Source organism: Xenopus laevis, chromosome 5S, assembly GCF_017654675.1.
Source record: "Xenopus laevis strain J_2021 chromosome 5S, Xenopus_laevis_v10.1, whole genome shotgun sequence".
Lineage (NCBI taxonomy): Eukaryota > Metazoa > Chordata > Amphibia > Anura > Pipidae > Xenopus > Xenopus laevis.
Window position 1 is genome coordinate 17,122,230 of NC_054380.1, and position 27,208 is coordinate 17,149,437.

The window sequence follows — 27,208 nt, forward strand, 5'->3', positions numbered from 1 at the left end:
CCCTACCTGGCACAGGGCACACAATGGCCAACATACACTTTATTTACTCTTCTCTTTATTTATGTTGTTACTGGGAGGTGACACAGACTTTTAATCCCAGATCCCCAGAGAATCCCAGTAAAGGTGGCTATAAACATTAAGATTTTTAAAAGATCTTTTCTATATCGTAAGACCAAGCTTATCTTGAAACGATCGTTTAAATGTAGATACTTCAACTAAAAAAAACATTTCATGCAATATTGTCTAGTTGAGGCCAGGAAAACTGTGGCTAGCTGCCTGATTGGCCCCAGTGCCAGGCCAGGTCAGACAGACACCCATAGGCAACCCGGCCGGCCAGTATAATCTCACCCCTGGCGCACAAACAGGCTCTCTTGAGTGCGACTTTACAACAGGGGAGCAGAATACTGTCGGGGACTGTACTACAGGGGAGCAGAACACTGCCAGGGACTGTACTACAGGGGAGCAGAACTCTGTCGGGGACTGTACTACAGGGGAGCAGAACACTGCCGGGGACTGTACTACAGGGGAGCAGAACACTGCCGGGGACTGTACTGCAGGGGAGCAGAACACTGCCGGGGACTGTACTACAGGGGAGCAGAACACTGCCGGGGACTGTACTACAGGGGAGCAGAATTCTGTCGGGGACTGTACTACAGGGGAGCAGAACACTGCCGGGGGGGGGAGCAGAGCACTGCCGGGGACTGTACTACAGGGGAGCAGAACACTGCCGGGGGGGGGAGCAGAGCACTGCCGGGGACTGTACTACAGGGGAGCAGAACACTGTCGGAAACTGTACTACATGGGACCAGAACACTGTCTGGGACTGTAATACAAGGGAGCAGAACACTGTCGGGGACTGTACTACAGGGGAGCAGAACACTGCCGGGGACTGTACTACAGGGGAGCAGAACACTGTCAGGAACTGTACTACAGGGGAGCAGAACACTGTCTGGGACTGTAATACAGGGGAGCAGAACACTGTCTGGGACTGTAATACAAGGGAGCAGAACACTGTCGGGAACTGTACTACAGGGGAGCAGAACACTGTCGGGGACTGTAATACAAGGGCGCAGAACACTGTCGGAAACTGTACTACAGGGTAGAAGAACACTGTCGGGGACTGTAATACAAGGGAGCAGAACACTGTCGGAAACTGTACTACAGGGGAGAAGAACACTGTCTGGGACTGTAATACAAGGGAGCAGAACACTGTCAGGAACTGTACTACAGGGGAGCAGAACAGTGTCGGGGACTGTAATACAAGGGAGCAGAACACTGTCTGGGACTGTAATACAAGGGAGCAGAACACTGTCGGGAATTGTACTACAGGGGAGCAGAACACTGTCTGGGACTGTACTACAAGGGAGCAGAACACTGTCGGGAATTGTACTACAGGAGAGAAGAACACTGTCTGGGACTGTAATACAAGGGAGCAGAACACTGTCGGGAATTGTACTACAGGGGAGCAGAACACTGTCTGGGACTGTACTACAAGGGAGCAGAACACTGTCGGGGACTGTACTACAGGGGAGAAGAACACTGTCGGGGACTGTACTACAGGGGAGCAGAACACTGTCGGGGACTGTACTACAGGGGAGCAGAACACTGTCGGGGACTGTACTACAGGGGAGCAGAACACTGTCGGGGACTGTACTACAGGGGAGCAGAACACTGTCGGGGACTGTACTACAGGGGAGCAGAACACTGTTGGGGACATGGGCCCATACTAGGAGTAGGTGACAGAGTAGCTACATGCATGGCTCCCTCCAAATTTGCCCCCGAGGCACCCGCCTCTTCTGCCTATTCCTAGTTCCAGCCCTGGAAACAGTTGGATACATTTCACTGTGAACAATGAAAATCTTCTAACCTGCCCAATCGATTTTGTGACCGATGTCGGACGAGAAATCGTTAAATGCACAATCGTTCGATGCCCACTAACCTCTCGATAATTTGACGGATTTGTCGCATCGCACAAAAATTGGTTGTTAGGGAGAGAAATTTTTTTACGTCTGTGGCCACTTTAAGGTTTCATACTGTAGGCTTTGGAGAGTTGCGAGCATATGGAAGCACACAGGTACCAAAAACCTTATTCATTTTAATATGTTCATTTAAAAAAACAAACATCTAGATATAGGCAGTGGCGTATCTTGATGTTAATGGGCCCCATAGAAAGTTCAATTTAGGGCCTCAAAAGATTGGTAAATTAACCTAATCTTCCTGTGCTTGAATAGCTCCCCCAAGTCTCACAGCAGCTTGTTTATATAAACTATAGTAGTACTTGTCTGTTATCTACTGTGTATCCTGTGCTTGAATGGCTGCCCCCATGGCTACACAGCAGCTTGTTTATATAAACTATAGTAGTACTTATCTGTTATCTCCTGTGTATCCTGTGCTTGAATGGCTGCCCCCATGGATACGCAGCAGCTTCTTTATATAAACTATAGTAGTACTTATCTGTTATCTACTGTGTATCCTGTGCTTGAATGGCTGCCCCCATGGCTACGCAGCAGCTTGTTTATATAAACTATAGTAGTACTTATCTGTTATCTACTGTGTATCCTGTGCTTGAATGGCTGCCCCCATGGCTACACAGCAACTTGTTTATATAAACTATAGTAGTACTTATCTGTTATCTACTGTGTATCCTGTGCTTGAATGGCTGCCCCCACGGCTACACAGCAGCTTGTTTATATAAACTATAGTAGAGTTTCTGAAGCAAACACACCAGTTTTACCAGTGCAGGACAACACTACATTATATTATCATTCCTTTAAAACACTTTTGACATTATTGTGTCCCTACCTATATTTCCATGCTGGTCAGTGTAGTTAGACATGAGGACCTGGCTATAGTCTCTAGGAAATAAAAGAAGTGACGATTTACTAAATAGGATAGAGTATGGTTACAGGTTGGAAACGCCTGATTTATGTTATTTACACCACCCCACTTTGAAGATGGCAGCCTTAGCCTTTCTACATTGTCAGGGGTCTATTTCTTTAAGTAATCCAGACCTGTCACCAGTGTAGTACTTCCCATACTCCCTACAGACATGTTGGCAGCTATGAATTTCAACCTTGATTCCATTGCCCAGAGCCAATCACTGATTAGTATTCCAGACATGCTGTGGGCAATATTCTTTATTTGGGCAGAACATGGCACAGTCTGGGAAACACCTTGAGTGCATTCTTCGTTGTGATCTCAATCACCTCTTCTAAGGAGATTCCTTTAACTCTGGCAATATATTCCGCAGAATGGAGAATATTTTTTGGTTCATTTCGCACCTGGAAGATGAAGAGATGTAAAAAAAAAATGTGTTTATTTGTTTATCTGGACAGCCAACAGAAATTATACTACAAGTATGGGATTTCTTATCCAGAAACCCATTATCCAGAAAAGCTGTCTCTCTCTCATTCCATTTTATGCAAATCCAATTTTTTTATGCACCTTGCTTCTTTTGGGATTTCTATATACAGGTATGGGATCCATTATCCGGAAACCCATTATCCAGAAAACTCAGAACTACAGAAAGGCCGTCTCCCATAGCTTCCATTTTATCCAAATAATCCAAATAGTAGCTTGTACTTGATCCCAACTAAGATATAATTAATCCTAATTAGAAGTAAAACCAGCCTTTTGGGTTTATTTAATGTTTACATGATTTTATAGTAGACTAGGGATGCACCGAATCCAGGATTCGGTTCGGGATTTGGCCTTTTTCAGCAGAGTTCGGGCGAATCCTTCTGCCCAGCTGAACCAAATCCAAATCCTAATTTGCATATTCAAATTAGGGACGGGGATGGAAACCGCGTGACTTTTTGTCACAAAACAAGGAAGTAAAAAATATTTTCCCCTTCCCACCCCTAATTTGCATTTGCAAATTAGGATTCAGATTCGGTTCGGTATTTGGCCGAATATTTTGCGAAGGATTTGGCCGAATCCAAAATACTGGATTTGTTGCATCCCTATAGTAGACTAAATGTATGAAGATTCAAATAAAAATTAGTTTAGTTTAGAAGTTACCCTTTAAAAAGCGCTCTTACTACTGATCAGCCAATCTTTTCCTAAAGGGGCAGGGAGGGCTGAGCTGGGTTCTGAACAGAACTGCAATAATAGCTCAGCCCAGAACCATGAATTTGTGTAGGTAGGCAATAACAAAAACAGGTAAGTAATACAGCCAATCTGTAGTAGGTGGGCAGTTTGGTGCCACAACCCGGAAACCCATGGATGACCAGGAATGGACAAGTGTAGGGGAGGTGCTTAGTGTTTGGAAGGCTGCTAGTATGGTATCAGTAGCCTAAAGTGTTTGGTGTATAATTATGAATTGCATAACAATTAAACACTGGGAACGTTTATACAAAACTAAATTGGGGGATGTACCTGCTTTTCAGGACCAAGCGCAGGAGAATCCGTCTCCAAGCACATGTTTTCCAAAGGAAGCTGCTTCACCAGTTTCTGCTTCTTAACAGAAAACAATAGGCATTGGGATGCAGTTTGTGTAAAAGTAATGGAACGTAAAGGGGAAGTAAAGTCTAAAATAGAATAAGGCTAGAAATGCTGTATTTTGATTACTAAACATAAACATGAACTTACTGCACCACAAGCCAAATCAAACAAATGATTTATGCTTTCAAAGTTGGCCACAGGGGGTCACCATCTTGTAACTTTGTTATACATCTTTGCAAGACCAAGACTGTGCACATGCTCAGTGTGATCTGGGCTGCTTAGGAATCGTCATAAATTATCAAAACAGCACAAGACAAATAATATCTGTCAGAAGCCGATACAGCAAGACTGATTAATAATCAGAATATTCAGACTTCACTGGGTCCTGTGTCATGTAATCTAATGTGGATTTTATAGTTTTTGTATTGTTTAATACAAACTTTCTCCAACTCTGCAGAACCAGTGGCTGCAGAAAAATCCTCCAAATAGAATTCCGGTTTATCTGTTTAAATCTGGCTCCATGATCTTTGTCCCTGCAGCTGGAGTTGGAAAAAGTAAAGGGGATGTAAAGGCAAAATAAAATCCAATACAAATCTCTACAGTCGCCGACTGCTCTACAGGGAAACAAACAAAGCTGCTTGAGTTCTGCATGGCTGGGAAGTAAGGTGGGGGCTCCCCCTGCTGTTCATAAGTATGATTGTTTCCCTGCAGAGCAATTAGGGACCGTCTGACAATTCCTATCCACAGCAGTAAATGAAGGGAGAATTTCACTGCATAAAGTCAGGTTTCTTATAAAAATGGTACACATTTTTTAATTAAAGTATATTGGAGATAGGTTTGTTTTTTTCTTAAAGAAAGTAAAAATGGGATTTTATTTTTTTTGCCTCTACATGCCCTTTAAACTGAGGAAGATGAATCGGGTTACATGGAAAAGGTTACTGCACCAGTGCAAAGGATATGGGATATCTGTGGAAGATTCAGGGAGGGGTATATGCCAAAAACAACCACCCCAGCCGACAGCAACTTTCCTTTGCTTGAACGGGAAATGATTTGTTTCTGTCTTGTACTTGTAGGCGAGTATTACTCACGAATATGGCATTATGGAATGTTCCTACTCATGAATATGGAATTCAGAGTTCACAGGCGATACCTATCTACTGGCACTTGGGTTTTATTCTCCGTGATAAGAACACAGACATACACACACACTCTGTGCCAAAAGGCATAGAGCCGTTAAACTGATATTGCCACATTCCTGAATTGTTGATACTTTATAGGAGCATGTAATTATCAATAGCAGTTAATGCTTGTAAGTGTAGTCCTGTCCTAGATATTCTTGGGAGCAGTATGGCAGCTATCATTTACATTGGTAAGTACAAATATTCAAAGTAGGTGGGCCTCGTGTTTATGGAGCATGCCTACAAACATTACCTGCTCGCTTCTAATGATGGAAGGGGGTATGGAGAAATAAAAACCAGCTTTAACCCCTTCCATGGCAACAGAGGGCTTTCCATCAAACGCATGTAGCAGCACCTTCTCTGCACCTACAATACAAAACAAAACATTATCTACATGTTTATATCGCAAAGATACAGATCATGGAACTCCGAAGTGACTTCTAATATCCTTATATTTTCCAACAAGGGGTACTTTATTTACTATAATACACAGTTATAACTGACGACATCACTAGTCACCGTTTATAAGGATATAATTTACAGGATATTCATAGCTTTTGTGTATTATATATATATATATATATATATATATATATATATATATATATATATATATATATATATATATATACACGCACGAGCAAAATCATAGTGGCTGTTGTAAATAAAGGACAAAAAGGCATAAATAAAAGTTACCAGCACTGGAGAGGCTCATCAATTACCAAACTAAATACTCCAGTACACGTTTTCTGCTTAAGGGTAATACCCGTGTTTAAAGTAAAGCCAAAAAAGGTTACATTTTTTGGCTTGACATTAAACACGGGTATTAACCCTTAAGCAGAAAACGTGTGCTGGAGTATTTCGTTCATGGTGGAGGTGCCATCCTCCTATGCCCCAAGCACTGTGCATGATATTGAGAGACCAGGTTTGCACCTGCAGCCTTTTGAGGCTCATCAATGACTCATTTTAATTACCTATGCAGTAAAAGCAAAATAGTGCAGCAGGGTGGTAGCAGACGGGGAGATTAGATGTCCAGCGACAAATCTTCTCTACTTTGGGCGACTAACCTCCCCCAACTTCCTTCCTGCCGGCAAGAATACGAATCTCTGGTGTGATGGCATATGAATCGCTTCAGATTACCGAAGTCGGCTGAAGTTGCCTCACGAGGAAACTTTGGAAATACAATGCGATTCGTATGCCATCCCACCGGTAATTTCTATTGTTGCCGGCAGGAAGGCATTTCGGGGGGGTTAGTCGCCCGAAGTAGAGAAGATTTGTCTTTGGGCGACTAATCTCTCCGTCTGCCACCACTATAAAAGTAGCAGTTCAGTGTAAAAATAAAAACTGGATAAATAAACAGGCTGTGCAGAATGAAAAATGTTTCTAATATAGTAAGATAGCCAAAAAGGTAATGTATAAAGGCTGGAGTGAGAGGATGTCTAACATAATAGCCAGAACACTACTTCCTGCTTTTCAGCTCTTTCAGTTTCCACTGATTGGTTACCAGGCACATGGGTCATAACTGTTGCTTTTGAATCTGATCTGCATGTTAAGGATCAATTGCAAACTTATTGAACAGTTATGTCCCATGTTAAGTCACTGACTAACTCAGAGTTAGAGAGCTGAAAAGCAGGAAATCGTGTTCTGTTCTGTTATGTTACACATCCAGTCACTCCAGCCTTTATACATTACCTTTTTGGCTAACTTACTATATTAGAAACATATATCATTCTGCACAGCCTGTTTATTTACCCAGTTTTTATTTGTACACTGAACTGTTCCTTTAATATTCCCTTGTTGCAAGTTATCCTCGATACTGAGCATTTCCAATGGAAACCAATCCAGACATGGCTTTGTTGCATATGCTCCGTGACTGGGATCAATTAGCAGTGCTCAATCTACCTTTTCTGCACAGGTAACAAAAATGAGACTGTAATGGTACGATTCAGGGAGTCATTTTCATCTAAAGGGGGTTTTCACTTTCTTCAGTTTAGTTATTTTCAGATTGTTCACCAGAAATAAAGAATTTTTCTATTTGTGAGTTTTTCTAATATTGAAGTGTAAAGTTTCATTTTTGACCTTAGCAACTCTGGGAAAGGGAGGTTTTGCTAACTCTGTAATTTAGTTGATACATTTCTTATCTTTAGCCCTGCTGAGCAGAATCTCTAAATTTCATTAAAGCCAGCTGTTACAATTGATACAATAGTTGCTAATATTCCAAAGATACTACTGAGAAATGTATCAACTAATGCAGCAACTAAATGTATCAAATTGTAACAGTTCAGATGCTCCTGATCACTGAGCTGCCAGACTGAAACCCCAGATACAGGAATATTAAAGGGAATGTCAACCCAATAAATATGTTTTGCCTAATAAACGAAAACATAATTTTAAGCAAATGTGCAATATACATTCATTGCAAATTTTCTAAGGTTTTTAAGTTATTTGTATAAGTATTGTTAATTAAAGCAGTGTTTGTCTGTCCTTTTCTGTTCTCTGTCCTGGTGGCTCAGACTGTTGATATAATGTAAGACAAGGCAGCTGATTAACAGACCTGTCTGCTGGGGAACTAAGACTTTTGCAAAATTGCTTTAACAGTAACAACCAGGAGTTAAACAAATGCGTTCAACACCGATTGTTTTCACAAATAACTAAAAGCACTGAAAATGTTTAATAAATGTATATTGGAAAGCTGCTTAGAATTAGGTTTTCTTTTATTAGACTTTTTTTATTTTGGGTTGACTTTCCCTTTAAACTTAAATTTTGTAAAAAAAAAAAGATAATATAATTGAAAAAAAAAAATCGAAAAAAAGTATTTATATTTGATGAACAGCTCAAATGGAAAAAAGTATTTGGAAGGCGAACAATCCCTTAAATACAGAAGAAAACCTATGCTGGTGTAGTGTAATGGAAGTGTAATCTCTCTGTACAGGCTGAGAGGGGAGATGTCCCTGCTGAACTGTGCTACATAATATTTTCTTACTATATGAATAAAGGATAATAATAAAGGTTGTGACACTTTTGAAGATGCTATTAAGATAAGTGTGACAAATCTGTAAGAAATCCATACCTTGATCTCTCAGCAGATTAATGGTGGGTCTTCCAGCTGAACGGGAATGAACATTTCTAGGATATAAAAAGAATATAAAGTTCATACCTTACAACCCTACCTGATGGATCATTTGTACAATGGTCCTATACTCTGAACTTGATGCGAAAGGATGTACAAGGAATAGTGCTTGTTTTCCCTATTATTACTCAGAGTGCTTCTCTGAGCACTTTTGCAATTTATATACACTTATTTTTAGTGGTTTCTTAGATATTTGCATTTTAGACTGCTAATAGCTCTAGGCATGACGGCTTTTGAGCTTAGCCTGCTATCAGCAGTCTAAAGCTACTTCAAAAGTCATAAAAAATTAATGTACATTGCAAAAATGCTCAAAAGACAACTGGGAATAAATTTATAAAAAAAAAATTTGGGGTTTGGATCCTCTTTAAAGCCCACAAACAAAAACTAGAAGCCTTACAGTGGTAGATTAAGCCTCTTTGCCAGTTCTATTTGTCTGATAAACACTTGCCGCTGCTCTTCCTTTTGATCGTCAGTACAAGCAATCCTTGGGGTGAAATCCAGTCCCACCTGTAAAAATAAAGAGGCCAAATTTACAACTGCAAACAAAGTGCCTGCACCCAAACTCAAGCAGATTTTCCTGCTTTAGTACCATAACTTGTGCAAAGATGCTCAGAACCACAAATTCAAAACAAGAAACAAATGGTAATAGTGACATCTAGTGGTTGATACAGACCCCAAGGCTTTGATACAGGTATGGGACCTGCTATCCAGAATGCTTTGGACCTAGGGTTTTCCGAATAATGGATCTTTCTGTAATATGGATCTTCATACCTTAAAGGGGTTGTTTACCTTTAAATTAACCTTAGTATGATGTAGAGAGTGATATTCTGAGACAATTTGCAATTGATCATTGATTCATTTTTATTAATGTTGTTTTTGAGTTATTTAGCTTTTTATTCAGCAGCTCTCCAGTTTGCAAATTCAGAAATCTGGTTGCTAGAGTCCAAATTACCCTAGCAACCATGCATTGATTTGAATAAGGGACTGGAATATGAATAGGAGAGGCCTGTGTGGAAAGATGAGTAATAAAAAGTAGCAATCACAATGGATGTGTATCCAAGCAGAACATTTGTTTTTTGCAGTAACCCCCATTTGAAAGCTGGAAAGAGTCAGGCGTTAAAGGCAAATAGTTCAAAAGCTATAAAAAAATAAAATAATGAAGAAAAAAAGAAATAATGAAGACCAAATGAAAAGTTGCTTAGAATTGGCCATTCTATAACATAGTAAAGGTTAATTTAACCAGCTCTTTAGTCTGAAAAATCAAATCCAATAGGCTTGTTTTTTCCTCCAATAAGGATTCATTATATCTCCATTTGGATCAAGTACAACCTACTGTTTTATTATTACAAAAAAAAGGAAATCATTATTAAAAAATTTAATTATTTGGACAAAATTGAGTCTATGGGAGATGACCTTCCTGTAATTCAAAGGATGATGAATTCCTGGACAACAGATCTCATACCTGTATAGCCCTACAATCAACTTGCTTTACTCTTTAATCACTAAGATCAAGCAATATGTTAATATACAGTTTTAGTCTAGAGAATTGTTAGGGGTCAGGATCATATTTCTTTCCTACCTCACCAATGGCCACCAGCTCATCCCTGTATTGCTCTATCATTGGCAAAGCATCTTCTACATCCTGTAAAATCAAGAAACAACAACATCAGAAATATATATTTTTTTTCCCTTAAAGGGGACCTGTCACCATAAGAAATAATTCCAAATTCATTTATATCATGTTAGTTGAGCAAAGTAAATTTACTTGCACTACATATATTATAATCATTTTGTTTCCTTCAGTCTTGGAATTATACGATCACAGCACGCAGTTGTGTATCTCCTCAAAATCTTAAGTATGCACTAGAATGGGGGACATAATGCCCATACATAGTCCCCTACACAATTATAGAGCATTAGAAGGGAGGGGGAATTTAAGGAGGGCAGTGACATCTAGGAAATGCAGAATGGAAAGTGAAAGTAATTGATAATATTTGATTGACAGCTCAGATATTTAAACACCTTTATTACCGGTCTGGATGCTTCTATGAAAAAAATAATTTGGGTTCCATGCTTAATTTGCAAACAACTTTTACTATACAGCTTTTTATGTATAGGTGACAGGTCTGCTTTAAAGGCTCAACAACAAAAACAACTATAATACTTATTATTTGAAAATGATTCCAAGTTCTATTACCATACATTTAATCTGTTCATAAAATGGAGAAGGAATGGCCACTTCAGTGCCTCACAACTCATAAAGGGCAGTGGAACACCCACGGAGGCAAAATATACCACCCGATAACTTAACCAACCACCGTATGATCTGTCTTTATTCCAAGTTGTTTTTTATCGTTTTGCATATGCCTTTAAACAATAATAAAAGTACAAAACAACCAACAAAAGTTGACAATTTCAAGACCAGGGGGGTTTGATTAGATCTGGTTATTAGAGGCGTAATTTAAAAAGCAAAAACACTATTACCTGAAGAGTTGCGCTGCGCTGAGGTCCTGTCGCAGAGCCCTGTACCGGATGGACTCCTAAGCAGGGAAACACTAATCCCGCATTCCTGTGTATAGTAATATTAACTGGATAAGCATCACAAACATTTTTACTCTGTTCAGTATCAGAACCCAGACCCACTGATAGGACAAAGCCCATCAACTCTTTCTTTTCATCAAAGAACCATAAAACACCTATAGCATTAGCATTTTTGACGATTAGTGGCTGAGGCTGCATCAGACATCAAGTTCTCTGGTGGGCCCTGGGGGGTCCAGTTAGACACTTAAGGTGGCCATAGACGCAAAGATCCGCTCGTTTGGCAACATCGCCAAACGAGTGGATCTTTCCCCGATATGCCATTAACGAGCATGGCTATATCGGGGGTAATCTAATTGTTTGGCCGTATGGCCGAACGATCCGATTACGATGCGCAATGGGCTCCGGCGGGATTGGTCGGGTCAAAATCAACCCTGAACGATCTCCGCCGGACGAAAGATGTCGGCACACGCCACACACGATCCGAAAATCGTACGAATCCTCGATTCGTATGATAGGATCTGTGTGTCTATGGCCACCTTAACTCTATGTTACAGTGCTTTCTGTACCCCAGTGTGTTAATGCCAGGGAAATGAATGGTGTTAGATATATAGATGAATAGATATAGTATATTATAGGAATAATACATTCTGACATACCTTCTAGATAGTTCTATTACTTTCTCAAATTCCCCAGAATGTTCGGCAACTGCAACAAGGGCACAAAGTCCTATCTGTAAAGAAAAACATGCATTGAATAAAAGAGATGCACCAAAACTATCATTTTCTGATTCGACCGAATAAGAACCCTAATTTGCATATGTGCACACAAAAATGAAAGCAGAAAAAGTCTGGTGAGTTAATAATCGTGACTGGTTAATTCATAAGCAGTCCATATCACTAAACTCTGGCAGATGGTATCATTCCTACTGGATGGTGGGCGCCTTGAATTTTAACACCATGGTCATTTTTTCTAGTGTGTCACTGGCCCATACGGTTGCATTTGTGTCTAAGAGGATAACAAGCCTGAACTAGCTGTTTCATGCTGAATAGAGTTCAAAAGGATATTTCAGATACACATTGGAATAATGGGTAGAATTGGAATCCTGGAAGTTACACAGACTTGGCTCGACTCAGCCCAAATCAGATCCCTGTCATAACAGAGAAACCATTTGCAAAAGAGCTGCCCTGGAACAAGGTTAAACTCTGTTTCGTTACATCCATCCACTGGGCAATATTATACGGAGAATGAATAAAAGTCTGTGTATTCCAGTCCCCCCCCCCAATTTGGGTGGATTCTGTTCTCGAGCTAGCCTTGGTACTACCACCTTGACCTTGAGGAAGAACTATCCCATTGGTTATTTGTAGGGGCATAACTACAGAGAAAGCAGACCCTGCAGCCCAGGAGTTATAGGGGGCCCGTGAGGCCCTACTTATTGAACAATTTCGATATATTTTGGGGGACTTGAATACATTTTCTGAGGGGTCCAATAACATTTAGTTATGCCACTGGTTATTTGAGCAGTTCTTTGTTTTTCTGTGCTTTGAAGAGATATCTCTATGCTCTCGCAATGGTAATGTGCTTTTATGCCCCTAAATTCTTAAGTCATATGTTGCCAAATTTATAAAAACAATGTGATTTCTTTGTTCGTGGTTCTGATTTTTTGTGAGTTCTGAATCCACGGAGCTTGTGTCAAATAAACTTTTCAAGTGATCTCCGGTTCTTGAAATTCCACAATAATACATTTTTATTCACTTACTGTCTTTGCGTCTTCTAAGACACTGCCGATGTCCTGTAAAATATGTATAAAAATTAGACCAATAATTAAAAAAAAAAAAAAAAAGAATGACAGGATTGGTCAGGTACATCCAATTTGCAAAGGGCGTTTATTCTAGCCGGCTAGGTGGGACAGAAAGAAGGGGCATTACAGGGATGGCATTGCAATCCCACAACAGCTGGCGGCTGCAGAATGGCATACAGACTGAAAACATGGAGCAATTGTTAGTGTCCTCTGTACAGTCATTGCCCCCATGAGACCCTTCTTATACTGTCCCTGTCCCCTCTACTCTCTATGTTGCCCTGATTTGGGGGTCCCTGTGGACAAATGATGACAGTTGAGGGCCCCTGGAATGATGTGAGCCAATGCCAGGGTGTAGGGATAGGGTTGCCACTTTTTCTGGGAAAAAAATACTGGCCTTCCTATATTTTATCTTTTTTCCCTATTAATAATATCGGGATCAGCCATCATTTTTACTGGCCAGGCCGGTAAAATACCGGCTAGGTGGCATCCATATACATGGGCCTTTATATCACATGACAGACCCCCCATATAGGGTTGCCACCTGGCCAGTATTTTACCAGCCTAGCCAGTTAAACACCTGCCAAGGCTGGAATTACAAATTTACCGGCAACGTAGAACCTTTTAAAAAAGCCCTTGGCCCGCCCCCAATCGGCTCAAAACTTACCTTTTCTTAGGGGCAGATTTATCAAAGGTCGAATTTTGAAGTGAAATATACTTCGAATTTGACCATCGAATGGCTAAACTTCAACTTTGAATATCGAAGTCGAAGTTTTTTTAACCGAATTTGACCGTTTTGCGGTTGAAGTAAAATCGTTCGAATTGAACGATTTCAGCGATCGATCGAGCGATTTTACTTCGACTACAAAAAACGTAGAAAAGTGCATTAGAAGGTCCCCATAGGCTAACATAGCACTTTGGCAGGTTTAATTTGGCGAACTATTGAAGTCAAAGTTTTTTAAAGAGTACTTTGATTATGGAATATTCAAACTATTTTAGTTTGAATCGAATTTGAAGTAAATTCGAAGTCATAGTATCCTATTTGACGGTCAAAGTATCCAAAAAATTACCATTGATAAATCTGCCCCTTAATCTTCTGGCCATCGTTGTGACATGGCTCCTCCCCTTCTACATCAGGACCCACCCCTTTTGTACCGGCCGGTAGAAATTTTATGAAAAGGTGGCAACCCTACTCGCACACCGTGTCCACATTTATGGAACATGGGGAGAGGTTTATAAAGCTGCCATTGTATGTGTATTTTTTATTTGTATAGTACTCCTTGAGGGCAAAGCATTGTACAGCAAAACAAATGAATTAGTATGAACATGGGATCACTGAAATAATAACAATAAACATTATTAGGCATACAATTCACACAAATACAAAATATAATTACAATACAGATTAAGTGCTCAGTCTAAAGGAGATGAAAGGATGGAGGACACTACCCCAGAGGGCTTACAATCTAAATGGGATTGTCACTTACAGAAACAATTCGGAGGGGAAACGGAATCATATTTCAAATAATAACACCCTGCCCCCAGTGTCAGACTGGGATGCCAGTAGGGCCGGTAAAAATGATGGTTGACCTCAATGTTATTAATAGGGAAAAAAGATAAATATATAGGAAAGCAGGAAAGGAGGCAACCCTATATGCCAGGGGCCCACTTTCCAAACTATTATTCCTCCACTTTCAACTTCTTTATTCCCCTAGTCTTTTACACCTACTTACTATATCCTTCAATTATTAAGGCTTTTATTTCCCATAAAGCAAGAGAGCCCACCGGAAGTGTTGCTGGTCTCCCAAAAGGGGGATGATATTGTAGGACGTGCTTACGTGATCAAACTCTGAGGCAGTGAGGTGACAGTGACAGTCCACCAGAACTACAGACCGAGCCATGGGAAACAGCCTACAGCTCCGCACTCGCTACACAGATGTATTCCACGCAGCCTCCATTAATTGCACTCATGGAATGGAACCCCTGTATGCGGAACTAACAGTCAGGATGCGCGGTTCTTACACCGAGACGAGTTTGCGCCGTACATTTCCGGTTTGAAGGAGGTTGTTTTTTTTTTCATTCTAAAAATGGCGGCAATTTCTGGTGGCGGCCCGCTAAGGCGCAGCGGCCGTCTGAAGGTGCTTTCTCCAAGTAATAACGGCAACAGCGAGGCCGGAGTCTCGGCGCAGGCGGCGTCTGATTCCGCAGGCCGAATCGTGTCTGGTAATGCGCGTTTGTCAAAGGCGGAGACCAGGGAAACGAGATATGCGAGAAGGAACCGAGCCAGCGAAGCTGAAGACTCCAGTCTTAATGAAAGTGCGAGAGATGGACACGTCAGAGAGGTGAAGCCCCCCACCAAAAGCGGAGACCCCAACCCTGCACAGTCTGGGACCCCCACTAAGAACAAAGTTCTCAGCCCTTCAAGGTTTGGGACCCCCACTAAGAACAAAGCCTTAAGCCCTAGAAATGTTGGGACTCCCACAAAAGGCAAAGGTTCCAACCTCAGAATGGCTGAGACCCAAACTAAAAGCAAAGGCCCCAGTCCTAGAAAGGTGGGGATTCCCAATGAGCATGAAAGGGCCAGCCCCATAAAGTCTGGGGCCTCCAGAATTAGCAAAGCCCATAGCCCTATTAAAGACAAAGGGCTGAGCCCAGTAAGGGATGGGTCACCCAATAATGCCCCAAGATCTGTAAACAGTAAAAACAAGGCCCCGAGTCCTACCAATGTACAGTCCCCCATCAAAGGCAATGCACCCAGCCCTATAAAGTCTCCCATGAATGAGAATCTGCAGAGTCCTGCAAAAGCATCAAGTCCTCTGAAAGCAGGGTCCCCTGTTAAAGGCAAAGCATCAACTCCTCTGAAAGCAGGGACCCCTGTTAAAGGCAAAGCATCAAGTCCTCTGAAAGCAGGGACCCCTATTAAAGGCAAAGCATCAACTCCTTTGAAAGCAGGGTCCCCTGTTAAAGGCAAAGCATCAACTCCTCTGAAAGCAGTGTCCCCTTTTAAAGACAAAGCATCAAGTCCATTAAAAGCAGGGTCCCCTGTTAAAGGCCAAGTATTGAGCCCTTTGAAAGCAGGCTCCCCATGTAAAACTAGCCCTATGAATGCAAAGTGTACTAGTAAAAGGAAAGCACAGAGTCCTTCAAGAGGAGCATCCGATAGTAAAAAGAAAGTATTGAGCCCTGAAGAGGAAGAGCCTTTCAGTAAAGAAAAAACATCAACCCGTATAAATCTTGGGAAAGGAACACTACCGAGCCCTGTCAAGTCCGGATTCACCAATAAAAGGAAAGCTGCAAGTCTTACAGATAATGGATCTCCAAGTAAAAGGAAAGCACCCAGTCCTGCAGAGACAGGGTGTGTAGGTCTAAGCAAAGTAGCAACCGCCACAGGAATAGGACTAGATTCTGGGACCAAACTGCAAAACCATATAGAGGCTGGGCCTGTTACTGAGGCTAAAGCACAATGCATTGCAGAGGTTTATTCATCAAAAGATCATATGGGATTTCAAGAGGCGTCCACTAAGCATGGGGCCCAAAGCCCTGGGAAGCAGAGACTGTCAAATAATGTCCAAGACCTATTTGGCATTGAACATTCTGATGGTCAAAAAGTCCAAGTCCCGAATGAGGGGAGAATCCATGGCTTCAGTGAATCTGATCCATCCAGCAAGTGTGAGTCTGGCCTGTCAGTCAGTAGCAGAGTCAAAGACTCTAGTGAATCTGGTCCATCCAAGGAAAGTAGAGCCCAAGACCCAAGTGAATTAGGCCTGTCCAGGGAAACCAGGAGCGGTGTACATGGGACCCCGAGTTCTGTCAGAGACCCCAGAATACGGTGCTGTTCTAAACAGATAGTACAGGAGGTGCTGGCAAAGTGCAATGAATTCAGCAAAGAAGTAATGGAAAGCCAGCAACATGTGAGCTTGGAAAGAAGAGAACAGGATCTGAGAAATTGCATTTGGGTGAGTCTATCCGAGTTATATAACGATCCACCTCTCATGTTTTACTTCTGATTCATTTTTTTATAATCTATAAATTTAGGAAATGTTATCCCCTCCAGTAGTGTCTCTCTCTCTCTTTGAGTTTGTTTGTGACTTCTAGCAGCTGGTCAACTCCAGAATATAGCTTGGACCAAGCCCTGGTGTAGGAAAGCTACTAGCAGCCAGTGAATTCCAGAATGTTTGTCATGGAGGCACTCTAGTACTCTCTCTCACTCTATGCAAAGCCTCATTCAGTGGGGTTGCCAATATATTAGGCCCCCAGTGAGTATAATTGTTAAAAAAAAAAAAAAAAATCCCAAGGCCGGTGCTCCTTTTAGGAAAAATAAATGCACCAACTCAGGGAAAAAACAAATGCTGTGACACCCTCTTGTATCTCCCAGGTATTCGTTTTCCAACTTCACCAGCTGGTTATACACAGGCAGAGTTAAAGGTATTCTGTCATGATTTTTATGATGTAGTTTTTATTTCTAAATTAGATTATTTTGTCAGGTCATTTTGCCTGGTCATGTGATTTCAGAAAGAGCCAGCACTTTGGGGTGGAACTGCTTTCTGATAGGCCATTGTTTCTCACTTAATATAACGGTGTCGTAGTGGGACATGGATATCTAGTATAAGTAATTCTAAAACAACTGGACTTGCAGTGTAATCATTGAAGACGTTTCACTACTCATGCGAGCAGCTTCTTCAGGTCGGGAAGTCTTCAGCCTATAAACTCTTCCACTAATCCATTCACAATAGCAAATGTAACTCTTCAGAGAGGCGACATCTGAAACTTACAAAGCTGTTATTCTGTGGTGTTACTGTGATAGGCTTACCAAGGTATCATGCAACTGCTAGAAACTCTCACATGTAACCTGTTTCTAGGATATTGGGCTGATCCGATAGTGGGCCCTAGGGCCCAACAATCTAAACATAATGAAAGTTATACGGGCTGTTGGATCGCGGGACCTTATTAACAAACCGATGCGGTCCACTATCCAACGGGATTTTTACCCTTGCTCCATCCGGGCAGATATTGATCGGGAAAGCCCATCCTAGGGCCCCACACAGTGGCCAATAAGCTGCTGACTTGGTTTTTTTGGCAGCTTTTATTGGCCTTTGTACTGCCACTTTTAGACAATAGGATCATAAATAAAAGACAGCGTGGTCCTCTGTGGTCATGATCTGATTATTTAGCCAAATGAGTAGATCTTAAAGTGATACTTATTTTCAAAATATTAATCTACATTAAAAGCTACCTATAGGTCATGTTGACCGTTTTTTGCTAATTGTTCTGCTTTTGCTTTGGCATCAGGCCAATACATAAAAAGCATTCAAAGATAACGTTAGGATATATATAATAAAAAGGTTATTTTCTGATGTCAGTATCTCTTTAAGGTGTTGTGTTCTTGATTAAAAGACTAGAGGAGACCAGACTCCTGTTAGGGGCAGACAGAAACTGCTTTCAATTGCAATGACTGATACAAACTATGATAAAACCATTGGAAATGTGTAATAATTGTATATTGGGATGTTGTTTGTGCAAAAATATATTTATATGTTAAAACTGTTTTGCTCTCCTCAGGATTTTGAAAAAGCTTTTCAGGAGAATATCACTATCAACGGGGAGGCGTGGCATGAGGCTCCAGAAACCCAGAATGGCACGTAAAATATTTCTTGGCAGCAAGTTTCCCTTTCCATACTAAGACCTTTAAATTTTAACCATACATTTGCCATGCAAATGTGAGCCCTGCTGCTCATCTGGAATGTACTTGTCCATCCTCGTAGCAACACATTTGCTAATTTATATAGGCTGCATTCAAGTCTCCGATCCAAATTAGGGATGCACTGAATCCACTATTTGGGATTTGGCTGAATCCTTCGTGAAAGATTTGGCCGAATACCAAACCCTAATTTGCATATGCAAATTAGGGGCCGGAAATGGAAACTTGGAAAAAAATTACTTAATTACCTAATTTACAAATGCAAATTCGTTTTAGGTTTGGCCAGGCGCAAGGATTCAGCCGAATCCTGCTGAAAAAGGCTGAATCCTGGCCAAATCTCAAACTGAATCCGGGATTTGGTACATCCCTAATGCGAATACATAGTTCTTACGAGTGTATGTAACATTATATTGGAAACCCCTCAATGCCCCATTTCAATATTTATACAATCATATAGTGTGCTTACTGCTGTGCCGTGTGTTATTTAGATCTGTTATACTTTAGCCGATGTATAGCCAGGCACTGGCCTCTAACTGTTCTTTGGGATTCTTTTCCATCCACAGAACCAGATATTAAAATCTTGGAGGATAAACTCGATGATGCAATAGTGGACACAGCGATGAAGAGGAAGAGATACCCTAGAAAAATCTTGAGCCATGTTGTTAAAATGCTGAAGACAGAAAGAGAAATCCTGGTACTGATACTGATAAATCACATATGGTGATGTATGAAAATCTATATTTGCCCATTGTGGGGAAGCTGCTACGTGACAGTTGGCCAGACACAATGGGAAAGTTTTGCAGAAGTGACATCTAGTGGATTCACTAAGCAGCAGAGAAGTGTCTTATCTGCTCTCAATAGCACAATTTCAGTTTATTGTTGGTATTGTTTGTGTATCTCTACGTGGGAAAAATTCCATTCCCCAACCACCACACAATGTGGACACATCAGGGTTGGCGGTTTTCCTGCCAAATTGGGCTACTAATTTAAAGCCCAGGTGGGTTTTGAAAGTACAAACTAGCCAAGGTACGGATTTGTGCAACTTTGTGGTCCTTTGGCTGGTTGGTACTTTGGAAACCAGCCAAAGTTTTTTCTTGCCCTAATGTGCCAAGCCTGCGTCTCCCAATGCATGTTGGGTAATGTAGTTTAACAATTTGTCAACTGCCAAGTTTAATCTAAGACTACCACACCCAGAATGCAATGGGTATAATCTTTTGGCCACCAAAATGTCTAGAGGTTGACCTGTTTTACCAATATTTATTGAAATTGCATATGTATTAGGGCCTTATGGGACCCCTAAACCTCCTGGGCCCCCTCTGTAGTTAAGCCCCTGGTGATGGGCATAACTGTCCCATTTTGCTTCATGGAAAAATATGCGAAAATGTGAAAAAGGCGTATTTTCATGTATATTCATTTATTTTTTAGACTTTTCACTGCACATATTATCCTATTTTTGGGCTACTTTTCAAGCACCTCTTGACTAGTTTTGGGATGGTTTTGTAGCTGACTTTGGCTGGTTTTGAAAATTAGACCTGGCAACCCTGGGGCACATCCAGGTTTCTGTTATTTAAATAAACAAGAGCAATGCCTGTCAGGTATTGTTATCCTGCCAATAGCATTTTGACAAAGTGTGTTGTGACCTCTATTTTACCCCATGGGGATTCTCAGCATTTCCTAAACATAAATATACCCCCCTTTCACTGTCGCGGTGTTGGTGTGGTCCTTACAGAGCAGTGGGCAGAGTGTGGGAAGCAAGATCTCTTATTACTTAAATTAGAACATGGACCTTGGTTGTGGCTGCTCCAATGACCTTGTTTGTCAATGATACTTGAATACATACTTTGTATGTGTAGATGGCAAAACACTTATTAATCTTTGCAGGAACCTGTCACTGCAATTGTTATACATTGGGCTTTTTGAGCAGTACTAATCCCACCCCCCCATTATGTATTGTACAGGTATGGGACCTGTTATCCAGAATGCTTGGGACCAGGGGTTTTCCAGAAAGTGTCTTTCCGTAATTTGGATCTTCATACCTTAAGTCTACTAGAAGATCATATAAACTTTAATTAAACCCAATAGGATTGTTTTGTCTCCGAATAAGGAATAATTTTATCTTAGTTGGGGTCAAGTACAAGCTACTGTACTATTTATAAAGAAAAGGGAATTTATTTTTAAATTTGAATTATTTAATTAAAATGGAGTCTGTAGGAGATGGCGTTCCTGTAATTCAAAGCTTTCCGCATAATGGATCCTTTATCTGTCTTACTATTTTACCATCTCTTGTAGTTTATTCTTAAGTCTTCCTCATCTATTTTTCTTTCATACACTAACAGGCCCAGACCAAACCTGCTGTGCAGCCAGAAGAAATAAAGTTTGATTCACAACAAGGTGAGTAATGCATCTGTATTACACATAACCATCTCATGACTTTGCTGAGCTTGCTGGGTAACTGCCCAGTTTGCAGCGTGCAAAGTTCAGATGCCCTGGCACTGAAAACACTGGCAAAACTAATGGTGGTACTGGTTTCTTAAAAAGTTGTCTACCCCCCCCCCAAGAACAAAAACCATTACAATTTATACTGATACTGTGAGCTCCCAAAGAACTGTGAGCTCCCAAAGAACTGTGAGCTCCCAAAGAACCGTGAGCTCCCAAAGAACCGTGAGCTCCCAAAGAACCGTGAGCCCCCAAAGAACTGGGAGCCCCCAAAGAACTGGGAGCCCCCAAAGAACTGGGAGCCCCCAAAGAACTGGGAGCCCCCAAAGAACTGGGAGCCCCCAAAGAACTGGGAGCCCCCAAAGAACTGGGAGCCCCAAAAGAACTGTCCTCATACTATTGCAACCACTGCAGAATTCCCCATTGCAGAACTACAAAACCACAATAGAAATAAGGAAGCAATAAGCTGCCTATTATATTTACAAATGATGCTGTAAATGAATTGGTCATTCTGCTTCCTCGTGTCTATGCTTGGGGTCAAGGGTTGGTTGTAAATAGACTTCATATGTAAGGTCTCTGTAGTGTATTCTGTTACTTAGTAGCCCAATGAGTTTAGCTCCCTCTTTAATTTGCTTGATATAATGGGTACCTGTTATTAATGGGACTAAAGCCTGTCCCACAGTAACAACCCTATGCATTTTGTTGGCTCTATGTCCAACTTCTTCAAGCCTATCCCGTTAAATATGATATGGAAGAATATTATATAAAAGGAAATAGAACGAGTAGATATTATAGACTAGTTCTGAGTCTCTGTTCCTATTTCCCTCTGTGTAGAAAGCAGCCATAGGGAACCTGGTAATATGAGCACCATTATATACTTGTGAGCTGCAGCCTCTAGACTTGAAGGACATACTTTTTTCTCTCTCACTAGAACAAAAGGTGCTTTCCAACGACCACCTTTATTAAAGGAACAGTTCAGTGTAAAAATAAAAACGAAATAGGCTAAATAGGATGTGCAAAATAATATAGTTAGCCAAAAATGTAATGTATAAAGGCTATGCCGCTCTCTTGGTTTCCACTGATTGATTACCAGGCTGGAACCAATCAGAGACTTGAGGGGGGCCACATGTGTCATCTCTGTTGCTTTTGAATCTGAGCTGCATGCTGAGGATCAATTGCAAACTGTTCCTGTAAGGGCTTGATTCGGTAACAGTTATTTTGTCATTAATATTAGCTTGTGCAACATTTGATTTCTCATGTTATTTGCTTTCCAGCCTCCCGCATGGTGGACCTGACTACAGTAACCACCAATTTATCAAAGCACATCAGTGAAACAATGAAGGTGAGCATTCGGAACTATTCGGGGCGTGCGATGAATTCTGCTTGTAATGTTTTAGTGAATCTGACCTACTGTAGTTCCCCTTAAGTAGACTTCTGAGATATATTTTGGTTTTGCGGCTTTTGTATTATTTACTATTATTTTTACTTCTCTTGGGTGTGGAATTTGCATTGCAATCTGGATGATTGCAATTATTACGATGGCAGCCAGGTATCCGGTTGGAAGAAGAATGGAAGGTGAACAGAAGTGGGATTGAACTATAGTAGTGTTTCTGAAGCAACTAGATCAGTTTTACCAGTGCAGGGCAACACTACATTATATTTTCATTACTTTAAAACACTTTAAAATAATTTTTTTGGTGTTATTGTTCCTTTAAAGTAGGGATGCACCGAATCCAGGATACGGTTCAGGATTCGGCCTTTTTCAGCAGGGTTCGGATTCGGCCGAATCCTTCTGCCCGGCTGAACCGAATCTGAATCCTAATTTGCATATGCAAATTTAGGGTCGGGGAGGGAAAACTTTTTGTCACAAAACCAGGAAGTAAAAAATGTTTCCCCTTCCATATGCAAATTAGAATTCGATTCGGTATTCGGTCGAATCTCTTGCGAAGGATTCGAGGGTTCAGCCAAATCCAAAATAGTGGATTCGGTGCATCCCGACTTTAAAGTTCATTCTAAGCAAAGCCTTTATTAAGAAATAACTTGGCGAAACTCTGCTTCTCTTCATAAGCGGCAACAGGGCAACGATCCATCATGCAGCGCTCGATTTCTCCTCCCTGGCTATTTTATATAAGGAAGGCAGGGAGGAGAAATCAAGTGCCGCACAATGGATTGTGATTTTTTTTTAAGTAAAAAAAGTCCAACCAAACTAGAATCCACGATGTGACCTTATTTATCATTAAAAAAACTTGATAAAATCGGTTCGGGAAAAAACTCGAAAAATCGAGTTTTTAAAAAAAAAAAAAAAAAACACAAATTTTTGGGGTTCTATGCTGGTGAAGTCTGTCAACCTCAATTTTTTGGGGATTTTTGGTTGAAACTCCAAGCAGACCAATAAATATTAAAATTTGAAATAGGACCCCGACAGCTTGGAGATGGAGTATTTTCGGATTCAAACTATATATATATATTTTTTTTTTCTTATGCTTTAAGCTTTTAGACTATGTAGCCGTATGGATATTCCAGCAATGACCATTATCCAGAAGGATATATGAGGCTCCTGAAATGTCTCTGCTCGTTGTGTTTTTTTTTTTTTTTTTTAATTTCTGCCATTAACCCATTTGGTCTGACATTTTTTTTTTTTTTTTTTAATGTGTAGGCTTTGCCAGCCCAGATTGAAAAGGCCAAAGGGTTCTCCCATGTGCTTAGCCTTCAACCCATCTTGGAGAACTCCCGAACCCGCAAAGAAATCTTCTGCACTCAAGTCAAACTGGTAGACCTGGCAAAGAAACTCCCACGGCCGCTAGAAACCACTCCAAGAGATACAGAAGCCAAGATGAATGTCAGCCCTGTGCTTAGCCGGAGAAGGCAAACTTCTCAATCTCCTAATAAGAAGCTCTACCCACTGCGTTCCAAAAGGAAAATCAGCCTGTCTTCATGATCCATGTAACCCTCCTATAATAACTGACAGTTGTGCTGAATTTTATGCTTCCTGCAGATTGTGTATATTTCTGCTCAGATATTGCAGTTTTATTTTATGTACGTCCAGCACTTGTGTTCTGTTGTATATCAGTGCTTTGCTGTTCTAGCAGATGTTATGTGGGGTTGGCTACCTTTTAACATGCAGGGGCTTATTAACATAGATGTTATCCTGTGCAGTTACTCATAGCAACCAGGCTTTCTAACTAATTGCTGATTGTTGCCGTGGTTGATTGCACTGGTGCTATTTTAAGATCTATCAGCCCCACAGCATCCGACTTGCATTTTATCTTGTAGGCTACAGTCATAGACGTCCTAGAACAGCCGATGCCTCGTGTCTTCCTTGTGTGGGTGATGTTTAGGGACCTTGTCCTATTAAAGGGCACACCAGCCGTCGCTGGCAAAGTTTATCTAAGAAAATATTCGCTAGTCTGATGCAAACCATATCCGTTTCTGTTTTCAGGTATTTCCATTTTATTTTCTATGTGGAAGGGGGAAGGATAGAATCGTTAGCTGTATTTAAAAAGGTCAATCAAAAGGCCCTATACCATTAATACATTCAACTGCCTCTCTCCATGTACGCACAAGATGTTAGTCATCAAAAAGTAGGGATGCACCGAATCTACTATTTGGGATTCAGCCGAATCCTTGGTGAAAGATTTGAATACCAATCCTAATTTGCATATGCAAATTAGGATTTGGATTCAGTTCGGCTGGGAAGAAGGATTCGGCCGAATCCTGCTGAAAAAGGCCGAATCCCGAACTGAATCATGGATTCGGTGCATCCCTATATACAATTAATACATTCAACTGCCTCCCTCCAAGTATGCACAAGATGTTAGTCATCAAAAAGTAGGGTTGCAACGAATCCACTATTTGGGATTCAGCCGAATCCTTGGTGAAAGATTCAGCCTGAATACCGAACCAAATCCTAATTTGTATATGCAAATTAGGTCAGGAAAGGAAAAAGTGGAAACAATTCTTTTGTGACAAAAATCACGTAATTTCCCTACCCGTCCCTTATTTACATAATGCAGATTTGGTTCGGCCAGGCACAAGGATTCGGCCGAATAGGAATCCTGCTGAAAAATGCAGAATGCTGGCCGATTCCCGAACCGAATCGGAGCATCCCTATCAAAAAGACCTTTGTTCACGTCTGTGTGTCTTTCAGTATTGTGTTGTTGAGGATTCTGGGAGTGGTGCTGAGTGGCCATCACCCTACTAGCAAAATACTTCCTTGCACAGCTGCAGGTTTCATGGCTGCCTGCTAGTTTGAGAGCATTTGGGGTAATGTTGAACTATTGCTTCATGGGACATTCTGTGTATCACTTCCCTTTGTGTACAGTGCAAGTTGTCATTCCAAATGTGCTGTTACTGGACAGTGATCCATGGCCATGGCCTAGTGCTCTACTCACCATTGAGTGCGTCTTCTCTTACAATGTAAGGGGAAATATCCTCCTTTTGTATTTTTTTTTTTTTTTTTTTTTAAATGCACATTTATGACCTGTCCAGACTACAAGACAATGAATTAAGCTCCCTAAACTGTTGCCAAAAGAGCTTTGTAAAAAAAAAAAAAAAAAAGGATCCTTTGTAAATTGCATAAGTGTACTATATCTTCCAGCTGTATATTTGTAAATATACATATTTTTAAATTAAAGAAATAAAACTAACCACAAGTTGGGCTACCCTGGCTCCACTCTTATTTAAAACAGGGTTGATCGATATATATATAGATGTGTGTATGTATGTGTATATCAGTATTATCCTTGGCAAGGATGGGGGAGAGAGAAGTGCTGGACACAGGCCATTTATGAATGAGGATATAGTAAAATGGGTCTGTTCAAAGATAAGGACACCTTAAAGGGATTCTGTCATGATTTTTATGCTTTAAATTACACAGTTTACACTGCAAATATAAAATTTCATTCCTAACTCAACAAGTGTATTTTTGTAGTTGTAATATTGGTGTGTAAGTGCATCTCAGGTAATTTTGACTGATCATGTGCTTTCAGAAAGAGCCAGTACTACACTATGGAACTGCTTTCTGGCAGGCTGTTGTTTCTCCTACTCAATGTAACTGAAGGAGTCGCATAATGGGTTCAGTGCAAAGGACCTCATGTATTTGTCTGTGAATTTTGTGGTGAGAACCTCATTGCACCCCAACTTAATGTTTTTAAAAATTAGTGGTGAGCACAACTTTCCCTCGTTTGAAGTTTATCAGAGCACAAGTCACATGACTGGGGGTAAAAAACGGAAATTATGCAGATAAACTGGTAATTGAGTGTGCTTTTTGTTACATATGGTGTCCGAAACCCAGAACAAATCCCAAGGTACCGGCCTCAGCTCACACTTCCGCCTGTAACCGCTGCCTTTCACTTCGGGAGGAGCCCTCTGCTACTTGTATTCTATCAGGTCTTAAAGTGAGAGGCCCAAAAAGAGAAATCTGGGCAGACAAGGGATCCAAACGTTTACTGAAGGAATGGGGAACAAGGAGTTCGGTCAAGGGACAGGCCGTGCTGAAAAAGAAGTAGTGTTCTGGCTATTATGTTATACATCAAATCACTCCAGCCTTTATACATTACATGTTCTGGCTATTATGTTATACATCAAATCACTCCAGCCTTTATACATTACATGTTCTGTCTGACATGTTATACATCAAATCACTCCAGCCTTTATACATTACATTTTTGACTAACTATATTAGAGATATTTTTTATTTTGCACAGCCTATCTACCCTGATTTTATTTTTTACACTGAACAATTCCTTTAAAGTTAATTACAATACTTTTGCACAGATTGGTTCTCTAGATCTATGGCACGTGTGCTTTGGATGGCATCTAAAAAAAATGTGCCCTGCCTTCTGCTGCCTTGTTTGTAGGCAGTCCTGTTTGTTTGTAGGCAGTCCTGTTTGTTTGTAGGCAGTCCTGTTTGGGATTTTATTCAGGAATGCAGAGGGCGCTCTTGTTCCACAGGAATGATATTAGTGGTCTAAAACTGCCAATAACAC

At 40.9% G+C, this 27,208-nt stretch overlaps 2 protein-coding genes across 5 annotated transcripts; one reads left to right on the forward strand and one right to left on the reverse strand.

The window, feature by feature from the left end:
* Positions 1 to 3,119: 3,119 nt before the first annotated feature.
* Positions 3,120 to 15,064, reverse strand: MGC83521 (putative deoxyribonuclease tatdn3-B). Of its 3 annotated transcripts, none has more exons than XM_018264412.2 (10): positions 14,926 to 15,064; positions 13,049 to 13,081; positions 11,949 to 12,022; positions 11,236 to 11,320; positions 10,331 to 10,393; positions 9,149 to 9,258; positions 8,692 to 8,747; positions 5,875 to 5,987; positions 4,378 to 4,455; positions 3,120 to 3,281 (listed from the first exon to the last, which is right to left on the reverse strand). In XM_018264412.2, the coding sequence occupies exons 1-10, from the start codon at positions 14,986 to 14,988 to the stop codon at positions 3,138 to 3,140; spliced, it is 819 nt and encodes a 272-aa protein (XP_018119901.1). In that variant the 5' UTR covers positions 14,989 to 15,064; the 3' UTR covers positions 3,120 to 3,137.
* A 110-nt stretch (positions 15,065 to 15,174) lies between these two features.
* Positions 15,175 to 25,882, forward strand: LOC108717717 (flocculation protein FLO11). Of its 2 annotated transcripts, XM_041564259.1 has the most exons (7): positions 15,175 to 15,914; positions 15,999 to 17,043; positions 18,647 to 18,722; positions 19,349 to 19,479; positions 21,122 to 21,176; positions 22,496 to 22,563; positions 23,878 to 25,882. In XM_041564259.1, the coding sequence occupies exons 1-7, from the start codon at positions 15,175 to 15,177 to the stop codon at positions 24,157 to 24,159; spliced, it is 2,397 nt and encodes a 798-aa protein (XP_041420193.1). In that variant the 3' UTR covers positions 24,160 to 25,882. The 2 variants fall into 2 exon arrangements, with proteins under 2 accessions (XP_041420193.1, XP_018120491.1); XM_018265002.2 differs by having other exon boundaries at positions 15,175 to 17,043.
* Positions 25,883 to 27,208: the final 1,326 nt, after the last annotated feature.